The sequence below is a fragment of the Pantherophis guttatus genome, chromosome 2, assembly GCF_059756535.1.
Source record: "Pantherophis guttatus breed Tessera chromosome 2, ASM5975653v1, whole genome shotgun sequence".
Classification (NCBI taxonomy): Eukaryota; Metazoa; Chordata; class Lepidosauria; order Squamata; family Colubridae; genus Pantherophis; species Pantherophis guttatus.
The window spans coordinates 136957610-136982786 of record NC_142064.1 but is presented as its reverse complement, the minus strand read 5'-3'; the positions used below and the strand labels follow the sequence as shown (position 1 = coordinate 136982786).

At 41.5% G+C, this 25177-nt stretch overlaps 1 protein-coding gene across 8 annotated transcripts in view; it reads left to right on the top strand.

Annotated features, from left to right (window-relative positions):
• The window catches only part of FMNL3 (formin like 3), a 101862-nt gene that overhangs the window by 67435 nt on the left and 9250 nt on the right, over positions 1-25177 (top strand). For 2 of the 8 annotated variants that reach the window (XM_087886840.1, XM_087886842.1), the window contains exons 6-23: positions 719-871; positions 2935-3043; positions 4449-4525; positions 7440-7533; positions 8570-8648; positions 9742-9848; positions 12836-12985; positions 13369-13470; positions 14292-14553; positions 14662-14730; positions 16978-17102; positions 18409-18611; positions 19068-19302; positions 20184-20252; positions 20821-20901; positions 21250-21379; positions 23851-24011; positions 24496-24597. In XM_087886840.1, the coding sequence (XP_087742966.1) occupies positions 719-871; positions 2935-3043; positions 4449-4525; positions 7440-7533; positions 8570-8648; positions 9742-9848; positions 12836-12985; positions 13369-13470; positions 14292-14553; positions 14662-14730; positions 16978-17102; positions 18409-18611; positions 19068-19302; positions 20184-20252; positions 20821-20901; positions 21250-21379; positions 23851-24011; positions 24496-24597 (2308 nt within the window). Of the gene's footprint in view, positions 1-718; positions 872-2934; positions 3044-4448; positions 4526-7439; positions 7534-8569; positions 8649-9741; positions 9849-12832; positions 12986-13368; positions 13471-14291; positions 14554-14661; positions 14731-16977; positions 17103-18408; positions 18612-19067; positions 19303-20183; positions 20253-20820; positions 20902-21249; positions 21380-23850; positions 24012-24495; positions 24598-25177 lie in introns of all 8 variants that reach the window. The other 6 variants (XM_087886839.1, XM_087886841.1, XM_087886844.1 and 3 more) reach the window with 3 other exon arrangements.

The window sequence follows — 25177 nt, the reverse complement described above, 5'->3', positions numbered from 1 at the left end:
ATCTTCACCCTCAGAAATAGTCTGAGACAAGAGGATTTTTCATATAACTTCATCCCAGGTTGTTTAGAACTGCAAAGTTCATTTTTTTGAATTGGTCTTTTAAATAGACCAGGAGCCAGTATTGACTTAATACTGTTCACAGATTTAAAGAACATCATAAAAACGACTTACGAAAAAACATCCCATTGGGAAAATTATTCCTCCCTTTAACAAGGAACTTCCTTCAGCCTCAGCTGCTCCAGAAATCTGTTATAAAACAGTAACTCCATCCAGAATTCAGCACAAATGGAACCAGCTGTTCCCAAGATATATGCCTGGAATCGAGCTGTTTAGTCGTATCCTAATGCAAACATCATAGTCTATGAAGGACAACTGACTGCAGGCCAAATAGCACAAGGTGATGCCAGAAAAGACTATATTTAATACAAATTCACCCTCCGTGGTGGGGAATATACTTTTACTGTTGCTTCTTTATTGGGGTAACCATACTGTAAAATTGCCCTGGGAATTTCTGTGTGCAGCAGTGATTTCTGCATACTGAGATTTTACTTACAGAGAGGACATTTGATTCGCACCTTTGTCATGTTCCATGTTGCTGGCTTGTGGCTTGCAGAAACATCCATCCTTTGGGGAATCCAGAGCTTTTGACCCCTCCGTGCCAGCTTTTGCCCTAAAGCTTCCCTGTGTGTATGGTGTATGTTCCCTGTCTGCCCTCCAGGTTTGATTTTGAGGGTCTGGAAAATAGCGAGGATGGAGCGCTAGAGAAGCTGAAATCTTGGAGCAGGTCCATAGAGGATCTGCAGCACCCCAGCACCCTGTCTGCACCCTACGCCAACAGTCTTGCTCGCTCTGCGCGCCAGTCTGCTCTCCGGTATGTACCTTTGTCTTGCCGCCAACCTCCAGTTTGTTATCCTATTCAGCGGTGCTACTTATACAGTAATAAACCTGCCCTGCTTTCTGCCCTCCAGGGGATGCCGTGTGCTGATTTCTTCTTCCCACTCCCACTCTTCCCCCTTGATGTTCCTCTGTGGGTAGCTGGCCAGGTCTCCTCTCTGCTCCAGGCCTTGTCCTTTGCCCTGCTCTGTTTGCCTGTCTTTGCTGGGTCTCCTGTTCTCTCTCTTTTTTCTGTCCTTTTTACCTTGGTAAGTATTCTTGAATTGGGTGCCATGTGCAGCATACAGTGATGTACATCTCAGGCTGGATACTGGCCTGTGTGTGCATGCAGATATAATGTGTGGGCACGTGGACAAGAGCCTCTGTAGTAATCCATGGCAGAGCTTTTTGGCTTAAAGGCAAGTGGGTAGTTGAGGAGGCACATAAGAATTGAGAGACAGGTTTAACTTGTGCCTGAAAGCCCAACTTGCTCAGGCTAAAAAAGCCCAAAGAAAATCAGCTGCTTTTACAAGATCAAACCCCTCATGGGAGTTTATTCCAGTGGTGAAATCCAATTTTTTTTTACTATTGGTTCTGTGGGCCTGGCTTGGTGGGTGTGGTGTGGCTTGGTGGGCATGGCAGGGGAAGGATACTGCAAAATCTCCATTCCCACCCCACTCCAGGGGAAGGATGCTGCAAAATCTTCATTCCCACCCCACTCCTGGGGGGAAGGATATTGCAAAATCTCCATTCCCACCCCACTCGGGGGCCAGCCAGACGTGGCATTTGCCAGTTCTCCGAACTGCTCAAAATTTCTGCTACCACTTCTCCAGAGCCTGTCAGAACCTGCTGGATTTCAACCCTGGTTTATTCTTGCTTGAAGGGGCAGCTAAAAAAAACAGAGTCTAGCCATCTGCCATCTGATGGCACTGGTACCCTCAGAGAGAAAGTCAACAGGTAAACTGTTGCTGCAATGCTAATATGCAGGGTAGGCAAATACTGTAGATGCAGTCCAAACATTTCGACTCTCATCTATCCCAACCAAGCATGATGAGCAAGGGATTGTGGGGACCACAATTCAAAATATAAGGTAGGCATTAGAATGCCATATTGGATAATGAGCATACTAGCTCTGAAAGGTCCAGTGTCTTCCTGCATCTCAGTCAAGACTACAGGTTGGATCACCTTCCTTTACAAGAAGGGAAAGGAATAAAATTGAATATTTGAGGAGAAAAAGTAAACTTTATCATGATAACTTCTGCGGATGGCCTCTCTTAGCTGAACATTCTTGTCTAGCGGTGACATCTGAAGCTCTCACCTCTAGTTTCTCTCTGCCACTCAGATGTTTAGGTTGCATGCCACATTTTTGAGAACTAAGGTAACTAGTTTCTCTATTCCTCGTGGAAGACATTATTTTCTTCCAAATTTGGATCGTTTTCCAGCAACAAAAATCTAATTTGCTTTCTTGGTTTTTTTTTTTTAAATTATAATTGCTTTGCTTAATTGCTTTGGTTTGGGTTTTCCTAATTTGGGCTGATAAAAAAAACAAACAAACACCATGTGCCTTCATCTTGCTAAAGTAATATTCTGGGATGTTTTAAGGATCCCCCCCCCCCCCTTAATAGAAACAGATAATAATACTAGGGAAATAAAGCACGGGGAAAATCCCCTGAATGGCTTGAAGTTGCTTCTGAGGAAAAAAAAAAATTTCTCTCTATCATTTATTCAATTTCCCTCATGCCCCAAACCTCTCTGTCTACCAAGATCTGCAAAATAGGAAAAGGGGATAGCTGCAGGATGCCTTTTGATTGGCAATTCTAGGAGCCTTCTGTCTTTAGAACAACTGCTATCAGATTGCAAGGAAGGTACTGAGGCCACCCAGCCTTTTCTGATCCCAAAGGAAAACATGCATCTTGGGGAAATCTCCTGACAGAAGCCGGTGGTTCTAATTTCAGTGTTCCTTCTTAGCTGTGGCTGTGACCTCATCCTTGGCAAGTGACAGCATTCTTCTGGAGAGGTTACTGCTTTTTGCTAAATGTAGGGCTCTCTTCTCTTTGCCAGATACACCACCCTTCCCAGCAGAAAAGCTCTGAAGAACTCAAGGCTGGTGAGCCAAAAAGATGACGTCCACGTGTGCATCTTGTGTTTACGAGCCATCATGAATTATCAGGTATCGCTGGCTTTGAACTGGGATAGGGGTCTTGTGGGGGGTGGGTGCTTGGCTGTGGTGAATTTTTAGGAAAATTGGACTTTGCCCTCTTAGAATCAATGATTTGAAATTTGTGTGTGCATTTTATTACATTTATAATTTGGCTTTGCCTCAGCAGAACTTTTGGCTCCAACACCTGAGAGATTTTTTTTGGGAGGGGGGGGCAGGAAGAGAAAATAAGGTGGGAATTCAGGCCTATTGTTACTTCTGCTGGCACAGCACCTCCTGCTGGTCATTTTTTCTTCTCCCCAAGCTTTCCCCCCACTTAACCTCAGTTGGCTTTGGCTCTCCAAGCAATGTAGCATCCTCTAATGTCAGTACCAGTGAAGAATTTCACTTAGCTATGCCTTAAAAGTTCTGTTCTGTCTAAAAAGAATTTACTTGAAAATGTAGTGTCAGAAGATGGGGGACACCATCACTAAATAGAGTATTTCCAAAAGGTATATCTGGGGTGGTGAGTTGACATGACTACTCTTTGTTAAATTAATATCCTTTTCTTTTACTTCTCCCTCCTTATTATCTGAATATTCTGTATGATAATTTGTACCTATCTAACTATGCATCAGGTTTATGTGTAACAAAGGTATGCTATATGTGACGGTTTAGAGGACTTAATAATTTATTTATTTATATAAAATGTCTTTTTAAAAAAAAAATATGCCTGCCTACTCATCGTGACATCCCTTTTCAAGGTAATTAGCTTAATGCAGAGTACAGAAATATATTCATTTAAAGAAAGCCAATAATAATAATAATAATAATAATAATAATAATAATAATAATAATAATAATAATAATGTCACAAGGGGCAAAAAAAGGAAACTGTTTACATCTACTTTATGTAAACATCTTTCTCTGTATTTCTCCATACCTTTTAATTGTTGCAAACTATCCTTGTTTCCAACACATTTGCACAGTGCTTCATATACTGTTATCTGTTGTTTACATTTCTCACTTCTTTCTTTCTTTAACTATCTCTCTATATATACACTACGTGTCTATAGAGATTCTCAGTCATCCAGGTCATGGTTGTCCCAAAGGTGCTTTTTCAAAAGGCAACTAGCCTTATTTAAAATGTAAGTAACACACATATCTAGAGTCCCAAAGGTGCTTTTTCAAAAGGCAACTGTTTTTCATTGAAGATGTTTCACTTCTCATCCAAGAAGTTTCTTCAGTTCTGACAGTCAGAACTGAAGAAGCTTCTTGGATGAGAAGTGAAACTATTTCAAGGAAAAACAGTTGCCTTTTGAAAAAGCACCTTTGGGACTCTAGATATGTGTGTTACTTACATCTTAAATAAGGCTATCTGTTTAGTTGACTGTTTCTTATAACTTCTAACATTTATATAAATTCCTTTCCCTTTCAGTATGGATTCAATTTGGTCATGTCACATCCTCACGCTGTTAATGAGATTGCTCTCAGTTTGAACAATAAAAACCCCAGGTAAGACAACTTTATACGCAATGAAAATGAAGATTGTCATTTATTTTTTGAAATGGTATACTAAAGCTTATATAGTGTGGTTTACAAGTACTATATTAATATTGAAACATGAGCCCAATTTTAAGATTATTTCATTAATTTTGTGTTTCCAATATCATGGGAATCATGGAAATCCAAGTTTTCTGATAAGTTTAGAAAGCACAATCTTCCGAACTCTACTAGAAGTGCAGTCTTCTGGGTTTTTTTTAAAAAAGGCAAATAAGTATTTTCTGAATGAGTTGAAAGTGACTTAGAAGTGTTGCGTCCCATGGTATGAGGCCAAACAAATCTTTCTTTTGATTTACTATTCCTGCTAAATCAGGCAGAGTGAGCAGGTTTGTGAAATATCACAATCGCTTGTAATACCTTTATAGCAAGAGTAACAGTATGATGATTTTTTTTTCCTTTTCAGCAGTGGTACATTTTTCAAGCTGCCTTCAACTCTGAAAAAACTAAACAATACTGTAATGTGGCCTATCTCCAGCTAGTAAATCTGATTTCAAACACATGTTAATTTGTAAAGCAGATGTGCATTTGTTTTGCAGTATGTCAGTATTGTTTGGTCTTACTAAAAGCTCTGTATACATCCAGAAATACTGCTTAGCTGTGTTGTTAATGTAAATTCATTGGTTACCTAAACTCTCCAGCAAAGTTACTTGATCGTATCTTAAATCAGTTCAGCAATATTCCTTAACACTTGGCATTAAATGATGGTTGGATGCACATATGGAGAACAGCAGGCATGTGAGCAAGTCGTGTCTTTGGCATCTTTTGATATGTTCTATAAAATAATATTTATGATGATAACCATAACTATAGTTTCTCTACAGCTTGGGGTCTTTTTTCTTTCTTTCCACACAGATGACACAGTTTTGTATCTTGTAATTAATTCCTCTCTTGATCCTTAGAAATCAAAGCATGGTATGGGACTGGTTTATTTGTTGGGACCCCCTTCCCCCCAAACACTTCTACCCATCCCATTAGATCTGGTAGGAGACATGGTTCCTGTCACTTAAGGAGTGTCACATTGGGGACCCAGGAAATGAGCTTTTTCTGTCATGGCGGTGAGGCCTCTCCTCAAGAAGCCTTCCCTGGACCCGGCAGTGTTAGCAAACTATCGTCCAGTCTCCAACCTTCGCTTTGTGGCGAAGGTTGTTGAGAGTGTGGTCGCGCGACAGCTTCCCCAGTACCTGGATGAAACGGTTTATCTGGATCCGTTCCAGGCCTGGGTACAGCACGGAACGGCATTGGTCACGTTGGTTGATGATCTATGGAGGGCTCAGGACAGGGGTTGTTCCTCTGTCCTGGTCCTATTAGATCTCTCAGCGGCTTTTGATACCATCAACCATGGTATCATGCTGCACCGGTTGGAAGAGTTGGGGGTGGGAGGCACTGTGTTGCGGTGGTTCTCCTCCTTTCTCTCTGACCGGTCGCAGTCTGTGTTGGCAGGGGGGCAGAGGTCGACCCTGAGGCGCCTTATATGTGGGGTGCCACAGGGGTCGGTCCTCTCGCCCCTTCTGTTCAACATTTATGTGAAGCCGCTGGGTGAGATCATCCGTGGTTTCGGGGTGAAGTACCATCAGTACGCTGATGACACTCAGCTGTACATCTCCACCCCAGATCACCCCAATGATGCCCTTGAAGTGATGTCCCAGTGCCTGGAGGCCGTGCGGAGCTGGATGGGGAGAAACAGACTCAGGCTAAAACCATCCAATGTCGACTGGCAACCCCCAGGGGGAGAGCCTTCTCTGTGGGGGCACCTGCTATCTGGAATGAGCTCCCCCCGGAGATACGGAGGATCCCGGATTTACGCACCTTCCGCCGTGCCCTAATTGCAAATGGGGAAGGTATTTTATTTTTAAATAGGAACTATCAAACGCTGAGCAACAGATGGAGTCTACCTTCATGTTGCGATATTCCCAGGACCCACAAAGCTGACAGGAAAGGCCTAATTAGTTCCACATTAGGGTTAGTGCTGTGTGTATGGTCAGAATAAAAATACAGATAATCCTCGACTTACAACAGTTCGTTTAGTGACCGTTCAAAGTTACAACAGCACTGGAAAAAAGTGATTTATGACCATTTTTCACACTTTCACAATTGCAGCATCCCCATATGATCAAAATTCGGACACTTGGCAACTGATTCATATTTATGACTGTTGCAGTGTGAGGTGATAATCTTTTCTGACCTTCTTACAAGCAAAGTCAATGGAGAAGTCAGATTCACTTAACAGCCATGATACTAACTTAACAATGGCAGTGATTCACTTAACAATGGTGGCAAGAAAGATCGTAAAAGGAGGCAAAATTCACTTAACAAATGTTTCACTCAGCAACAGAAATGTTGGACTCAATTGTGGTTGTAAGTTGAGGACTACCTGCACTACTCTTTTCAGATGAACCAACCTTTCTTCCTTCCTTCCTGCCTTCCTTCCTTCCTGCCTTGTAAATTTTTATTGAAATTTTTACCAAAAAAATTAATACAAATTAATTAAAGAGTAAAAGCCATTAAGGAAGAAAAAAGAAAGAATCAAAAGAAATAGAAAGAAGTAAATATTTGCAGTAAACATAAGCACAAGTACAAAGTTATCTCTTACACTATGTTTAAAAAAGAGAACTCACTCTTTTTTTTATTATAACAATTGAAATCACTAATTATAAGTGCATTTTTCTCTTTTATGCGAAAAGTCTGGTAGGGGTTTCCAGTCAACCATAAATGAGGATATTGTTTTTTTCTCTAATCAAAGAGGTTAATTTAGCCATCTCCACAAGTTCTATCATCCTCACCAACCGTTTCTCCATTGTGGGTTCCATGATTTTTTTCCCCCTAGTTGCTTGTCCATTAGTTTTGTGTCTCTCCTTTCTCTCCCCAGGACAAAAGCCCTGGTATTAGAACTGTTGGCAGCTGTGTGTCTTGTGCGAGGCGGCCATGAGATCATTTTGGCTGCCTTTGAGAACTTCAAGGAGGTGAGATTGCTTTTATTTATTATATTTGAAAACATAGGTATCAAACTCTCAAGATCCACAGGATTGTGGGTTTTGAAGTCCAATGCATCTGGAACACTAGATTGAGGAAGGGTATGCAAATATAAGGAAGCAGATGGAAACGATGGTTAGATGGAAGGACTTTGGTCACAACCCAGAGATAGATGCATATGAAGAGGAAGGAAAATAGAGAAAAACTGATGTGATGGATAGTGACCATTAATTTCTTTTATTTTGCCAAGTGAGAACCCAAGTCAAATCTATTCTAATATTACTTTGGGCAAAGTTTTTGATCAATGCAACCTGCCCTGTCTTTTTGGTATTGCCTTGAGTCCCGGAGCAGAAATAAGCAGATAACACCAACCTTGAATCTATGATTTGGCCCGGCCTGCATGCCACCTTATTTTCTTTATATACTCATATACCTGCTGCTGCTCACTTGCAATCAAGATCTTCTCCGGATAACTTTCTTAAGTGTCTCATTTTCAGAAGTTCAAGTCAGTGACTCTTAGCCGCAGGATCTTTTCATCAGTAGCTTCTCAAAGAGCCTGATATGTTTCTGAAAATATCTTCTCTCTCTTGTTGTGCATTCTTTGAATGACTCCTGAAGGATTTTTATGTGGATCGTGTGTTTATTAGGTGTTCCATTTGGCTGTCAATCCTCTCAAAATACTCAGAAGCTTGATCTAATAAAGAAAAAGCTAAAATGAATAAAGCCTGAGGCGGTTGAAGGAAAACCAGCAGGCCCTCAAGGTGTAACTTAAAAGATGTTTTTGTGGAGATAATTCAAACACAGTACTTGCCCTCCTGTACCACCTGCTGATAACAAAACTCTCTTTCTCCGGGTATGTGACCAGAGAAAGAAATTACTCTGGGAATGTGCATGAAAGTAACCACTGCACAGCTATGTGGAGGAGCACTTATGGAAATGTGTCAGCATCAATGGAATGAAATGTATTTGGCAGGCTCATCAAGACTGCAAACTTGTTTATGATCCGGGCGTGTTTTGTTTTCTTAGGTATGCAAAGAGCAGCATCGCTTTGAGAAACTGATGGAATATTTCCGTAATGAAGATAGCAATATTGACTTCATGGTAGGTATTTTAAAAAAAAGTGTTAGAAAAAAAATATGCAATATTTGCTTTATAATTGTGTATGCCAGTTGCTCATTTGGCCCAATGATGAGGGGAAAAAAGTGACAGACTGGATGCATGTTTTATTTATTTATTTATTAGTTTGTCAAACATGTACAAGATAGCAGGTATGAATATGAACATGGACATGAACGAAGGAAATTAATACAAATAAATGGGGATAGTAGGACAGGGACAGTAGGCACACTGGTGCGCTTAGGCATGCTCTCTGTCTTGATAGTCAACCAATATACAGGAGGTCCTTGACTTACAACCATTCATTTAGCGACTGATCAAACTTTTGATGCCCCTGCAAAAGTGACTCACAACTGGTCCTCTCACTTACAACGTTGCGGTATTTCCACTCACATGATCGTGATTCTGGCAACCGTCATCCATGTACAATGGTTGCAATATCCTGCAGTCACGTGGTCACCATTTGTGACTTCCCAAGCAAAGTCAATGGGGAAGGTTGCAAGTTGTGGTCACACATGATGTCTCACTTAACGATCACACACCTTAATGATAAATTTTCTGATCCCTATTGTGGTTGTAAATTGAGGACTAACTGTATTCCATGGATAATGTAGGATGTCGGCTGTCCCCAACTATGCTTAACTTGCTATCATGGATTCACCCATGCAAGAGACCATCAGTCAATGGTGGAGTATATGCTTGGATTCGAAAGTCATTGGTCATTTTAGGCAAGATTGGGAAAGGCTTCTATATAAAATCTATCAGTGAAAATGTAGGAGTAAGGAGTCTTTATCAACCCAAGGAACAATTTACTCCAAGGAATCTCTAAAAGAACATGGATTAGATGGTCCCAGTGAATGAAGCCTGAAACTTCCTCTTCCCCCTTCTCCTTCTCCAGCATAAGATTAATCCATGGTTGTCTGCATGGAGAAAGAGAAATTATATTCTATAGCATGCGTTGCATTTTAAAAATTAAGTTCTCTTCAGTTTTTTTTTTAAAAGAGTTCTAGAAGCTAAAGGGGAATAAATAACTGAATCTGTGTATCATAATTCCAGCTGCCTTTTCTCTGTTTTATAGGTAGCCTGTATGCAATTCATCAACATTGTGGTCCATTCAGTAGAGGACATGAACTTCCGAGTGCACTTACAATACGAGTTCACCAAGCTGGGTTTGGAAGAGTTCTTACAGGTAACATTTTGTTCCATCACAAAGTAAACCTCAAGTGATATTAAAATTTGATAATGTTTAATCTCTTTCCCACATATAAGACTAGTGCTTATATGAGAAAGATAATTAGGTACAACAAAATTAGACCTATCATCTATATTGTGTGGTGGGTTTTTTTGACCCCACTATTTTTACACATTGTTCAAGACATCTACACAGGAGAGACTCATTTGAATGTTGCACAATGTTTGCTTCAAGCAACCTTGCCTGGTTCTAGATGGAGGGCTCTTAACTTTAACTCATATATTGTGGCTTAAATTTATGTGGCAAATGAAAATATGGGAAATGTCTCGAAGCTCATCAAATGACTGCAAAGTAAAGAACTCTCCCTTAAAAAACAAAACAGTCCTTCTTTTGCTAATAGCACTTCTCCATAAAGAAGGATATTTACCTCAGTCTACAAACCTGGTTCTCTGCGTTTAACCAGTTGGGTACTATGAGTCCAGATTCTAAACGGAGGCAGATTTTTTTTTTTTAAAAAAAAAAAAGATCTGCTTATAATGTGTATCTGTTAACTTTTTAATTTTAATTAAAATTAATTAATTAATTGTGGAAAAAGCAGCTGCAAGTAGATGGTCTCCTCAATATGGGCCATGACAACCATAAATGCCATTTTTGTTTCATCCTGGTCTTAGTGACGACCCTATTAATTGCTTTATCTCCAGCCTTTCCTTCATACACAAGACCAGCAGCATCTTTTGCTATATATCTGGGCTTTTGTATGCTTTCAAAATCTGCAGAATTTGCTTGATTCAAAGCAATAGGTATGTGTTTTTTCTTTCAGTAAGGCCAAAGAATTTGAAAGAATACAATAAATGTTGTAAATAAATATGGTCAAAGCTCACAAAGATTACTAGGTGCAAATAGAAATACCCATTATTTTCATAGCAAGGAAGATAAAGCAGGAATGGTTAACCTGATTGCTTTATTTAAAGAGGAAAATATGTTCTTATTTGGATATCACTTCTGGAATTTGTGCTTGTGAAGAAAAAAAAATGGAACTTTGATCTTGGTTTTGTTGATTAGAAAGATTTGGTGTTATAGAAATGGCTAGTTATGTATGAATGTGTAAAAGCAAGAAGTTAGAGTGTGTTTATCTTGTACTGTGCTAGGAAGAGTTGGAAGTCAATGCCCCCTTTTCTTTCTTTTTTTTCTTCCCCCTTGTATCTCACACCCCCTCTCCCCTGTTCCCTTTCCTTCCCTTAATTTCCTATTTTCTTTTCTTCTTTCTATTTTATATAATAAAAATAAAAAATGGGAAAAAAAAGAGAGAAAAGTATGTGTATTCTATTGGAAACAATACCCCTTTTAAATGCTTTTCAAGCCCACCCCTGAACTCCCCACTAAATTTGATGGTGAAGGGCATATGAAGCTAAGAAGTAACTACATTTTTTAAGAAATGAAAATAGGTGCATTTCCATAATTGGAAATGAAGGCAAGATATTCTACAGAAAGACAGGGGTGGGGTTTTTTTTGAGTTTTTAATTTTATTACGTTATAAGATACCGTAATTACGTTTAATTTTATTATGTTATAAGATACAAAATACAAAGGTAGATAGGAAAGCAATGGGGGGAAAGGGGGGGGAAGAGAAGTGAGGAAGGGTTGGGAAAAAGAAAAAAAAGCATTGACTTCCAATTCCCTCTGTTGTAGTAAAATAAGGCATTAACATCAAACCACAACTTTTTTGCTTTTTCATAATAATATACACTAGCCATTTCTATAAGCATTTATCAATCTAATCGGTAAAACCCAAAATCAGAGTTTCATTTTTTTCCACCTCAAGCACAAAGTTCAGAAGCAGTCTCCATGTGGAAACAAAGGTACTTATATTCTTTTCTTTAATCAAAATAGTCAATTTAGCCATTTCTGCCAACTCCCATCAGCTTCTGCAACCATTCATCCATGGTGGGAATCGAAGTGTCCTTCCATGAAAGGCAGGTTTTCAGTTTTGTTCTCAAAGTTAAGTGCCTTTTGAGAGAATCAGACTAGTGATGGGATTCAAATTTTTTTACTACCGGTTCTGTGGGCGTGGCTTGGTGGGCATGGCAAGGGAAGGATACTGTAAAATCACCATTCCCTCCCCATTCCAGGGGAAGGGTACTGTAAAATCCCCATTTCCTCCCAATCAGCTGGGACTCGGGAGGCAGAGAATAGATGGGGGGTGGGGCCAGTCAGAATTTTTACTACCGGTTCTCCAAACTACTCAAAATTTCCGCTACCGATTCTCCAGAACTAGTCAGAACCTGCTGAAATCCATCTCTGAATCAGACCCTGAAACAACAGAGGAACCACAGAGGCATGGAGAAGTCCTCCAGTACACACTGAAGTGCTCTTGCAAGTGCTCTGTCATGGGAACCATTGGTGATAAAGTGTCACATATGTTTATTATATCTTTATGACAACATTTCTGTTCTGCCAATTTAAACAAGTTATTTTTGTATGAAAATTTAGCAGAAACATGTGTATATTCACAGAAACAAAGCTGATTAATAATCAAACCCTCTTTCCAGGTATCCCTGAAAATTATAGTTCTCTGATGGGGTTTAAAGACTACTAACAAAACACCCATCATCTCATCAAATGATCGAATGCAGAATTCTGTAGGAATGAGGATGGGAGTGAGAGGAAATCATGATGAAGTTAACATACATTTGTATTCTTAAAAATTTCAATTTTTTTTCCACAAATGCCCTGATATTTATCATGGAATACTTAGTGGTTTATTTTTGTACAATACTTTCATTATTTGTAGAGATGTTTCCTGTATTTCCAGTTTGGGCCTCTGAGATGGACTGCTGAGATAGAACATGTCTGTAGGATGCACCTTTGAGGAAGTCATGAGTAGCTCAGAGGGGCTCTGTTTTGGCCTTGCTGGGGACCTGGTGGCATCCAGGAGAACCTGTAGGAGCCTCAGGCCTTTAAGACTGTTTCCTTCTCTCCAGCAGAAGTCAAGACACACAGAAAGTGAAAAACTGCAAGTGCAAATTCAGGCCTACCTGGACAATGTGTTTGATGTAGGTGGGTTGCTAGAAGATGCTGAGACCAAGAATGTGGCTTTGGAGAAAGTAGAAGAACTGGAAGAGCACTTATCGCATGTAAGTGTATAGCCTTTTCTTTAGCATGGAAAAGCCTTATTGGATGGGCAGCTAATCCTGGAACCCATTTTGCCTATGGTCGTGATGGCAAACCTATGGCACGCGTGCCACAGGTTGCACGCAAAGCCCTCTCTGTGGGCACATGAGCTGTCACCCCAGCTTAATTCCACCATGTATGCGTGTGCACCTCCCATCAGTCAACTGATTTTTGGGTCTGCTGCGCATGCGTAAGGGGCGGGGCACATGTGACAGTCTCACTACCTCATTGATCAGAGTCTTCTTCACAAGTGAGTTGTTGAAGATATAGTTATCAAACAATAAAAACCGAGCTGTCTTGACTCAAAGGAAAGACAAATTGGTGATTGCTGTTCTGTGTTATTTAGTTGACAGAAAAGCTGCTGGATCTGGAGAATGAGAACATAATGCGGGTAGCTGAGTTGGAGAAACAACTGTTACAGCGGGAAAAGGAATTGGAGATTGTCAAGGTATGTGGATCAAAAAAAGGGAATTGAAGGTGCTTCCCAGAGCATGGAGGTGTGACTAATGTTTTCATCTAGACTTTCCTGGAGAAGGTAGTTGATAAGGTACTGTGGGGAAAGATAACTTGCTCATCCCCATGGATCTTTCTAACCAAAGGGGAGAATAATATGCATCCATGGAAACATCAGTTTTTATGGGTGTTATCATGAGATGATAGTATCATCCAACAGGTCAAATGTCTATGGAAATACTCAATCATCCATCCAGGTAATGGTTGTCCCAAAGGTGCTTTTTTGAAACTGGATTTTTGTCAGTCTTTTTCCTTTGAAAATGTTTTGTTTCTTATCCAAGAAGCTTCTTCAGTTCTTCAACTGAAGAAGCTTCTTGGATGAGAAGTGAAATGGCTTCAAAGATAAACCAGAAAGTCCAGTTGCCTCTTGAAAAAAGCACCTTTGGGACAACCATGACCTGGATGACTGAGAATCTCCATAGACATTCCCCACGTACTATTTTCCATATAAACAGGTATTTTCTTCTTACAAAGGAAATTAAATTATGTAACTTGTTCTTATTCTCAGAAATGGTATGGTTGGAGATGCTTGTGATTTTACAATTCAGCATACAATGAACCTTGCAACCTTCCCCAGTCTGTATCTGCCAGCTGGGTTGGATTGCAACACTCAAACCTCCAATTCACCTGGAGGTCCCTGAATTGGGGAAGGTCTGATGTGATTAGTCCTTTGTGATTAGGATTGCCTGAGATGATAAGCAGGGAACGGTTTCTAGAAGTAAGAAAGACTCTACTGTATCTCTGTAACTGGGACAGGAGACATACGAAAGTGCCAGCCACCAAGTTCATACATTGCGCAGAATTATCAAGGAGAAGGAGGAAGCCTTCCGGCATCACTATACTTCACATCCAATGGGGAGTGACCACTTGCCGCTGCCACCACCTCCAGAGGCAGAGATAAATTTCTGCGACATCTCTGAGGATGAACTCTGCCTGCCTGTCCTGCCTCCTGTGGAGGCTGCCCCTCCTCCGCCACCTCCTCCGCCACCTCTTCCGCCACCTCCTCCTCCACTACCAGGTAGGCTTCTGTTCTGGAGCTAACAAGCCAACATCTTGCCATGGGGGGGGGGTGTGTGGGTGTGTGTGCCTTATTTTATTTATTTATCTATTGTTTCTTTCCTCATAGATAAGTGTCCACCAGCTCCACCTCTTCCTGGCACATCTCCTTCGGTGATTCTCACAATGGGCTTATCAGGTAGATAGCAATAGCAGTTAGACTTATATACTGCTTCATAGTGCTTTACAGCATTCTCTGGGTGACTTACAAATGTCAGCATATTGCCCCCAACAATTTGGGTCCTCATTTTACCGACCTTGGAAGGGTGGAAGGCTGAGTCAACCTTGAGTGGGTCAAGATCTAACTGCTGGCAGTGGGCGGAATTAGCCTGCAATTCTGCATTCTAACCACTGTGCCATCACCGGCTTAGCATCTGTTCCCCCAAATAGACCTGAGTAGTAAGATAGCATGGGGGTTGCTGTATACTTGATGCTAGTTGAATGGGAAAGGGTTTGAAGATAAATAATGTAAGTAATAATGTAGATTCCACTAGAAACGATATATGTTTCTAGCTCTTATGGGTATAAATTTAGACTGGAAAGTCTGAGGAAAATGCCAGAAAGCAAAAAACAAAAAAACCCAATTGATAAAACTGAATTAAGCAACTAGAAACTGTTGCAGAGTAAATTATGCAATATAGTTGAGAAAATGTATGCTTTCCCCAAAATGCAATTTATGTCATTTGTATGGATGATTTTTCTTGGCACCACATTTCATTGTTGTGACCTTGAATTTTTAATAGTTTGAGTGTCCTTGGGGAAATGACATACTCTATTGGACTAGAATAGCAAAAACTAAAATAATTTGTTTCCATTAAAAATAGATAATTTAATTTTGGTTCTGGCTTCAGATATACAGTTTGAAATACAGACTCTTTTTTTTTTTTTTTTTGAAACAAGCCCCATCCTCTTCAGGAAAATTCATCTGTTTCTTTTAAAGACAGATCTGGCATGTCATATCTGAGCTGCAAAAATAAATGACAGTGGTACACTGTAATTCTTTGGTGCCATGTTGGAGTTGTCTGGAGTTTTGCAGTCCAGATTGTTGTTGTTAGTTGCAAAGTCATGTCTGACCCATCGCGACCCCATGGACAATGTTCCTCCAGGCCTTCCTGTCCTCGATCATCCTCTGGAGTCCATTTAAGCTCACGTCGACTGCTTCAGTGACTCCATCCAGCCACCTCATTCTCTGTCGTCCTGTTCTTCTTTTGCCCTCAATCTTTCCCAGCATTAAGCTCTTCTCCAGTGAATCCTTCCTTCTCATTAAGTGGCCAAAGTATTTCAGTTTCATCTTCAGGATCTGGTCTTCTAAGGAGCAGTCAGGGTTGATCTCTAGGACTGACTTTGTTTGTTTGCTTTGCAGTCCAAGGGACTCGCAGGAGTCTTCTCCAGCACCATAGTTCAAAGGCCTCAATTCTTTGGCACTCAGCCTTTCTTATGGTCCAACTTTCACAGCCATACATTGCAACTGGGAAAACCATAGCCTTGACTATATGCACTTTTGTTGGCAGGGTGATGTGTCTGCTTTTTAGTACACTGTCTAGATTTGCCATAGCTTTCCTCCCCAGTTGCAAGCGTCTTTTAATTTCTTGGCTGCAGTGCAGTCCGCATCTGCAGTGATCTTGGAGCCCAAGAAAATAAAATCTGACACTACCTCTATTTCTTCCCCATCTATTTGCCAGGAATTGAGAGGGCCGGATGCCGTGATCTTAGTTTTCTTAATGTTGAGTTTCAAGCCAATTTTTGCACTCTCCTTCTTCACCCACATCAAGAGGCTCTTTAGTTCCTCTTTGCTTTCTGCCATTAGAGTGGTATCATCTGCATATTTGAGGTTGTTGATATTTCTCCCGGCAATCTTAATTCCAACTTTTGATTCATCGAGCCCCGCCTTTCTCATGATGTGCTCTGCATATAAGTTAAATAGGCAGGGCGACAGTATACAGCCTTGCCGGACTCCTTTCCCAATTTTGAACCAATCAGTGGTTCCATGTCCAGTTCTCACTGTTGCTTCTTGACCCGCATACAGGTTTCTCAAGAGACAAATAAGATGGTCTGGTACTCCCATCTCTTTAAGAACTTGCCACAGTTTGCTGTGATCCACACAATCAAAGGCAGTCCCGATATGATATGCCTATTAACAGATAAATGAATGATTTCCCTCAGTGCTTGCATACAGAAGAGGGAAAGGATTTGAGGACATGTCCAAATCACATAGATACTATTCTTCTATGGCATAAGGGAAACTAACAAAAGTTAACCAAAACTCATCAGAAAATTGCCAAAATAAAAGCCTCTTCCTCCAACTGACTTGTTGGGAATAGGCTGAGAATATTTTCTCTTTTCCATATGATCTAATCATGCTTTATTCTCTCTGTTCTGCACCAAGCAATCCGGATTAAGAAACCCATCAAGACCAAGTTCCGCTTGCCAGTTTTTAACTGGACAGCATTGAAGCCCAACCAGATCAGTGGGACGGTCTTCAGTGAACTGGACGATGAAAAGATCTTGGAGGTGAGCGAAACAGAGAAGTGAGTGCTGGCATGAGTTGAGATTTTAAATGCATAATTCCCAAAATGATTTTCTTTCTTAGTTGTTGTTTTGCCTATTACGGTGTCATGGAGCTGGAGCTCTAATTCTGATTTTTTAAAAAATAGTTTGCTGTTCAGTTTGAGTGAGAGAAGGAAAAGTCAGTTTGACTGGCAGTAGAATTGGGAAGATAACACATATGAAGAATAAAACAAGAATAATAGAATAGAATAGAATTTTTTATTGGCCAAGTGTGATTGGACACACAAGGAATTTGTCATGGTGCATATGCTCTCAGTGTACATAAAAGAAAAGATACGTTCATCAAGAATCATCAGGTACAACACTTAATGATAGTCATAGGGTACAAATAAGCAATCAGGAAACAATATCAATATAAATTGTAAGGATACAAGCAACAAAGTTACAGTCATACAGTCATAAGTGGAAGGAGATGGGTGGTGGGAACGATGAGAAGATTAATACTAGTACAGACTTAGTAAATAGTTGGACAATGTTGAGGGAATTATTTGTTTAGCAGAGTGATGGCGTCCACGAGGCTAGTTGTTCAACCTCCCATCTGTATTTGGATTCATCATTGTCTCGAATGAGACCGATCACTATTGTGTCATCTGTGAACTTCAGTAGTTTAACAGATGGATCGTTAGAGCTGCAGTCATTGGTATACAGAGAGAAGAGAAGTGGGGAGAACACCCAGCCTTGGGGGGCCCCTGTGCTAATTGTACAGGTATCTGATGTGATTCTGCTTAACTTCACCTGCTGCTTCCTGTTTGTTAGGAACCTGGAAGGACAGAAAATGACTATTATTGTTGTAAGTAGCCTAGAGTCACTTTTGTGAAATGGGGGAAGGGAGGGAAGGAAGGAAGGAAAGGAAGAAAGGTAGATTGGTTGAAAATAGGGAAAAAGTATTATTGGCAGAAAGTCGGTGCTAGTAGCAATAATGGAGCAGTAAAGATAGATGCCATTTGATTTGAATTATATTGAACATTCACATTTATTTTCCACAATTCTGCCTGCGAATAGAGCAGATAATAAGATTCTTCCACTGAAACTCACAGCAACCTTTGAACGCACATGGAACCCAGTTCTACTACCCTATCCTAGTGTATTATTGGAGCCCTTGGTTTCCAAGATGTACTGTATGGTTTTAATATGTGGTATGCACCCAGAACAGCAAAATACCAAGAAGTAAAAAAATGAGCTGTTAGCAGTTGTAATTACTAGTCCCCAGTTGATGAGGTAACTCACTCTTTCCTTTTCCCCCCCCAAGGATCTTGATCTGGACAAGTTTGAGGAGCTCTTTAAGACTAAAGCACAGGGTCCTGCCATCGATCTCCTTTGCTCTAAAAACAAGGCATCGCACAAATTGGTCAACAAAGTGACGCTGCTGGAGGCCAACCGGGCGAAGAACCTGGCCATCACGTTGCGTAAGGCAGGCAGGACCACGGAGGAGATCTGCAAAGCCATCTACACGTGAGTCTCCCTACATGTGCCTTTTCCCATCTACCAGCCTGTGATTTTTCTTCTTGCCCAGGCAACCTTTGTCTATGTCTGGGATTGTATTTCTGCAGGCACAATCAAGAAGGGGCCATGACATATGCAAATAATAGCAGGAGGCAGAGCAAATTATAGGTGGGGTGTTCTTGTCTTTCTGAAACACTCTTTTTTTCCTTATCAACCACTTTCTTCCCTTCTTCCTCACACAGCTGACAGTCAAGATAAAGGCAGATCACTTTTTCCTAACTAGGGCTTAAGTTTCAGGTCACTTGGAGTTAGGCCCACAAGCTTTATGAGACTCAAAGTTGAAGATTCCTAGATGAGAGGATCACGGAATGCTAAGAGAGTTGCTCCCTGTGCATCCTTTGCCCATCAGCAGCCAGATCTTCCATCTCTGATAGAGATGAATGTCTTCATTGGGGCCTCTTTTAGGTTTGACCTGAAGACCTTACCAGTGGACTTTGTGGAGTGCCTGATGCGCTTTCTGCCAACGGAGAATGAGGTCAAGCTACTGCGCCAGTATGAGAAGGAGAGGAAGCCGGTGGAGGAATTGTCAGATGAGGACCGCTTCATGCTGCACTTCAGCAAAGTCGAACGTCTGACCCAGCGCATGTCCATTATGGCGTTCCTGGGCAACTTCAGTGAAAACATCCAGATGCTCATGCCGGTAACACAAGTTCTTTTTGGAGCTGGTACAATTGCAGTGATGTGGCCTTAAGCGGTACTAAGTTTGAGGGGACTCTTTTCTGAGTAAATATGCATACAGTATAGGACAGGAAAGGGTGTGCTCGAGGATGATCTTTCTATTTCTTCTGCTCCAGGAAGCCAGTTGTGTGTCTACAATGACACTAGGACATATATTTATGATGTAGAATTTCATAGAATGACAATTATATTGTCCTTTTGAAAATCTTTACTTTACTAGTTGGGCTGCCTGGCAAAATGGGTGATGCAAGCAAGCAAGCAAGCAAGCAAATATAGCAATAGCCCTTAGACTTATATACCGCTTTACAGTGCTTTTTACAGCCCTCTCCAAGTGGTTTACAGAGTCAGTCTATTGCCCCCAACAATTTGGGTCTTCATTTTCAACTCGGAAGGATGGAAGGCTGAGTCAACCTTGAGCCTAGTGAGATTCGAACTGCCAAATTTCAGGCAGTTTGGTGGCGCAGTTGTTAAAGTGCAGTACTGCAGCCTACCTGCTGTACTGCACTCTAACCACTGCGCTACCAAAGCTCATAGCCCTAGAGTAGATTACATTTTTTGATTGCCTCAGGTGCATCTTCCACTAACTCCAGATTTAGGAAAGGCCGAGGAAATCTTTATCCCTGAGATCCAACAGAATAGTTGTTAGGGATGAAGAAAGCATCTGCACCGGGTAGGTGTCCCACTGATTCTACTCACTAAGTCTATGTTTCTTGATGCACTCAGAGATCTTGTTCCACTGTGATGTGATTCTACCTAAGTTCCCAAATGATCATTTTTTTTAAGTGTTCAGGTGCTAAACCAGCAATAATACTGTAATGCTCTTTTGGTTTCTGTCTCTTATAGCAACTCAGTGCCATTATCGCTGCCTCAGCGTCCGTCAAATCGTCACAGAAGCTCAAGCGAATGCTAGAGGTAGGTCAGTCAGCTGGCATTAACGTAGTTAACAATGGAAAGTTGGAGCACAACCACCACCATTTACTCCTCATACACTTTTTTGGATGCTAAAATTCAACCCAGATGAAGTAAAGAAGCCAACGAAGGGAGCCTCTGAGCCTGTGAAAGGCCTTACTTTCCTTTTTTAAAATTGCAGTTTTATTAAACTCACCGAAGTATAAAAATATAAATGAAAATAGTGGGGAAAAAGAGGAGAGGGAAAGCAAAAAGTGTAGGGTAAAGGGGACAAGAAAAAGAAAAGCATTGACTTCTGTCTCTTTTTAGCACAATAGAACAACATAATAAAATTACAGCCTCAACTTTGTACTTTTACATGCTTAATATGTACTAGCCGTTTCTATAACAACAAAGAAAGGTTTACTTTCAATTACTATTCGTTCAGGAGCTGTAGACTCGTAACTTGGAATGTGGTTTCTGCAGAGGCAGAGAAAATTCATCCCAGGTACTCGTGCCCTGGGCTTCACTGGCTGGAGTTTTCTCTTGCTCCTTGTACCCTGGATCGACTTCTCCTCTTCTCTCCCTACAGATCATCCTGGCCCTTGGCAACTACATGAACAGCAGCAAGCGTGGCTCGGTTTATGGCTTCAAGCTGCAGAGTCTGGACTTGGTAAGGGAAGAGTCATGGAAGAGGGTCATATAGTTATGATCCATATACCTGTAGAGAGTAGCCAATTGGATTTGTTAGAGGTATCCTAAGAAGAAAGAAGTTAGTAATTAATGTCCTATCACAACGTACAGCACTGTGCACTTTTTCACACTACCCGTGCTTCTGAATTCTAATGAGTGAATGCATTTCCCCACAGGGCATTCCATGTCAATGTCCATGCATGTAACTGAACAGATGGGATTGTCTGTGTTCACATGCGTGTACCGTAGACTACCTGCTGGTCTAATGTTTGCACACACTGATGCTGATGTGTTGATAATCTGTTCTTCCTCATTTCTATCTTGAAAGCTGTTGGACACCAAGTCAACTGACCGGAAGCTGACTCTTCTACATTTCATTGCCATGATGGTGAAGGAGAAATATCCTGAGCTGAGCACCTTCTGGCAGGAACTGCACTTTGTGGAAAAAGCAGCAGCAGGTAGATGGTCCCTTCAACCGTGACAACCATAAATGCCATCTTTGTTTCATCCCGGTCTTAGTGAGGACTCCATTAGTTGCTTCATTTCCAGACTCTCCTTCATATAAAAAAATCAGCAATTTTTTTTTGCTATCTATCTGGAGATGGTATGGAATTCGAAGGCAACATTTTCTGGATATGTAGAAGCTTCTGGCTTTGTCTTAGAGTACTGGAAGGAACATGATCTGACTTGTAGAGGGAAACTACCTGCAATCTGATACATAATATATGGCATAATGTATGAAACAAATATTGCTGCATTTCACTTAGTATGCAGATTGTTTCCAGAAAGGGTAGTGGTGAAACAAGGCAAGCACTAAGCAGACTGATAGGTGTGCTGGTATATAAATACATAAAATATAATTGGGAACGGAATTTCCTTTTGCTAAGCTTCTCAGACTAAAAAGTGGACTTGAGACCACACATCTAAGCTTCTAACAACTTAGAGAACGGGGCCCTCCAGAGATGTTGGGCAACAATATTTTTTTGCAGTGTTCCTGGAGCTGATGGCAATTGGTATCCAACACTCACATCTGGAGGGTTAAGGATCTCCCTGCCCCTGCTGAATAGGGACAGGTCAATCCTGTCAGGGGGTTCTCCTGACAGCTGCCACTCTTATCAGCTTGAGGATGGCTGCGGTAAACCACAGCTTTCTGTCCTGGAGATCAGCTGTGCTAATGTACAGAGACAGCTCTTTGGGTTTCTTTCTTAGGATTCAAACAGGCTTCCACTGATTTGCTGGATTCAGATGATCCAATTGACACAGAAGCAGTCTGCCCCTCCTCCTGTACAAATAGCTTATTGAGTGATGCAGCGGCATTCAAATTAATCTGAAGCTGTCACAATGATAAAGGCAGCTGCCTTCTTGGCCACTGTCCCAGACTTTGTTGTGCAGCATGTTAAGCTGTTGCTGTTCTTTTGCAGCTCTAGGAAACTGATAACGTAAATAATTTTGGTGAGGTTGGAGATGCCTTTTTACAGCTAATGCAGCTGGAACAGAAGGGATGCAATTCAAAGGAGAGAGTAACAGAGTGACAAGAGAGTGGCCACCTCTTGCGCAGGGCTGCTGTGCAAGTGATTGAAAGGAAGCGTTTTGGCCTTCTCTTCTGAGTTTGCTTAACATAAACTATCTGGGATAAGTGGCTCAAAACCAACCAGGTTCCTGACTCTGCTGTGAAAATATAGGCTTTACACAATGTGCTTGATCTTTCAGTGTCCAATTTTTGTGAACCCAGCTCATTTCAGGAGGCCCCTAAGATCCGAAGTTTTACTTCTCAATCTTTTTACTTGATGTCTCTGAATGGTTTATAACAAGTGGCATGTTGATAAATGTATAACAACAACCAACTAGGCTTCATGGCCACAGCTCATTGCTAGCCACCAAACAGCTGATTGACCTGCTAGGCACCGCAGCTCAGCTCTGTTCTAAACCGATCTGCAAAATTCCAGGAAATTTAACAATTGGCTCTGGTGAGCTGATACAGTATAAGCTGGCTCCAGCACAACATGGTTCATAACAAAAGTTTGTGTGGAATTCCTAATTGCCTTCCCCCTTCTTCTGACAAACTTTCTGTGCAATTTGGCAAGTGGTTGGAGCCAGTCCATGGCATCCCCATGAAAGCCTCAGTACCCCAACTGGGAGTTCTGGGAAATGTACATTTGAAGGCATCAGGGTGAGAGAGGCCATGTTTATATAAGCTGGAGTGAGAGATGATTGGGGAACAGACTGTATACAGAATCCACCGCTTGTTTTTCATTAGCGTGTGGCTATTTGTTGATGGACAGAATTCTTTGCTGAGTAACCTTAGAGAAGATCACTGCTCTTGAGAAGATTGAATATTGAGTGTGGAAGAGGGAGAGGGAGATGGGAAGAGGTGAGGACAAGAAATGATATTGTCAAGTGCCAAGTAGAAGAACTAAAGGATTAAGCCGAATACTTAAAAGACAGTTTTCTCAAATTATGTTGAGTTGTGGCTTTGTGAAAGCTAGTATAATGGAATCCAGTTCTTTGAGCAGCAGGATATATTGTTAATAAATTAGTGTAGCAGTGTACAACAGAGCAGCTTAAACACAAACCTGGGAATCATCAACCAGAATTAAATGCTAAAGGCATGACTTGTACCTACAAGTACCAGGTACCTCTGAGCACGTTTTAATCCTAGGATTTTTTTTTCAGTATCAGAACACAATTGACCTTGTGCTTGAACGTTGCACTAAGTTATTCAAAACATTCTGTATGTCCATCAAATTTGGGCTGGGGATGGAGGGGTTTCATTGTATTTCCCCAAAGATCTGCCTATAGATCCTGACACATCTTCTGCCCATCTCTGGCACAGAAACCCAAATGCTCTCCTAGCCCCCTATAAACTCTTTTGAAATTCTTCAACCCAAGTTGTCCCGAGACCCACTTGGTGACTTCCCTTACTCCGCAGTGTCCCTGGAGAATGTGCTGCTGGACGTGAAGGAACTGGGGCGTGGAATGGACCTGATTCGGCGGGAGTGCAGTTTGCATGAACACAGTATCCTGCGTAACTTCTTGATTGCCAATGAGGGGAAGTTGGACCGACTCCAGAAAGATGCTAAGACAGCGGAGGTGAGCGGAGGGGCAACTGGATGACAAGGATTAATAGAGAAGAGCTTGCAACCAAAACTTTGCTCCTCTCTGGTGCTGAAGCATTCAAGTGCATGAAGCTGGTATATGAACGCCATATACTGAGTGCACCCTGGACCATGTATGAACATCCTGCTGTGTGTGATTTTGCAGATCTATTTAGTGCCAGATTTGACTAATCCATATTTATTCAACAGCAGAGATGTGTGACTGACGTCAGAGAGTGCTTGTTCCTGCTCATATTCTTGTGCAGAAAGATTGTGTGGAGAAGTGGATGCCTTTTCTTTACAGCTGTTCTGCTGTGTAGATCGGATTTCTGGGTTTGCAGTGCTTAATGCACTGCATGGTTGTTTCGACACTCAAGCCTAAAAGTACTGGCAGTTACGCTTGGTAGCCTCTGCCCACAGCAAACCTGAAGGTCTGCAGAAGCTACTGTTTCGTTCATCTTGCTTATCTTTTGTGACAGGAAGCCTACAACACAGTCGTGCGCTATTTTGGCGAGAGCCCCAAGACGACACCGCCCTCGGTTTTCTTTCCAGTCTTTGCACGTTTTATCAGAGCCTACAAGGTGAGGGTTGGGAAGTGGAGATTCGAGATCGGTATTTTTCAACTTTAGTTGCCAACATTGAAAAACACTGTTCTAGCTGGCTACTTTAGAAGCAACAGAACTGCATGCTTGATCTTGTATGAATTTGGGAGCCCAGTCCAGGGGTGTGTTCTACTTACCTTTACTACCGGTTCGCAATGGGAGCGTGTGTGGTTGCTTCGCTTGCGCGCGCGCGCAATTCTGTGCATGCACAGAAGCTTCTGCACATGCGCAGATCGTCCATGATGACGTCCAGGTGGGTGGGCGGAGCCTCCCGACGCTTTTACTACTGGTTCACAAGAACCGGGAGCAACTCACCCCTGGCCCAGTCGTAAATGTCTATCATTAAGCTCTGCTGGACATGCTCCTAGAGAAAGCAGCTTTGGCTGGGACTAGGCATGGCCAGTGAATAAGGGAATTAGAATGTTCTTCCTGTGTGGGCTAGAATGAAGATCTCCTGAATGAAGATCTCCTGTGCCAGGCCACTCATCTCAGCCAAGCAGCTTTCCAAAATGTTAGCCTCCCCAGAGCATCTTCCAGAGCAACCATCACGTGTGTTAAT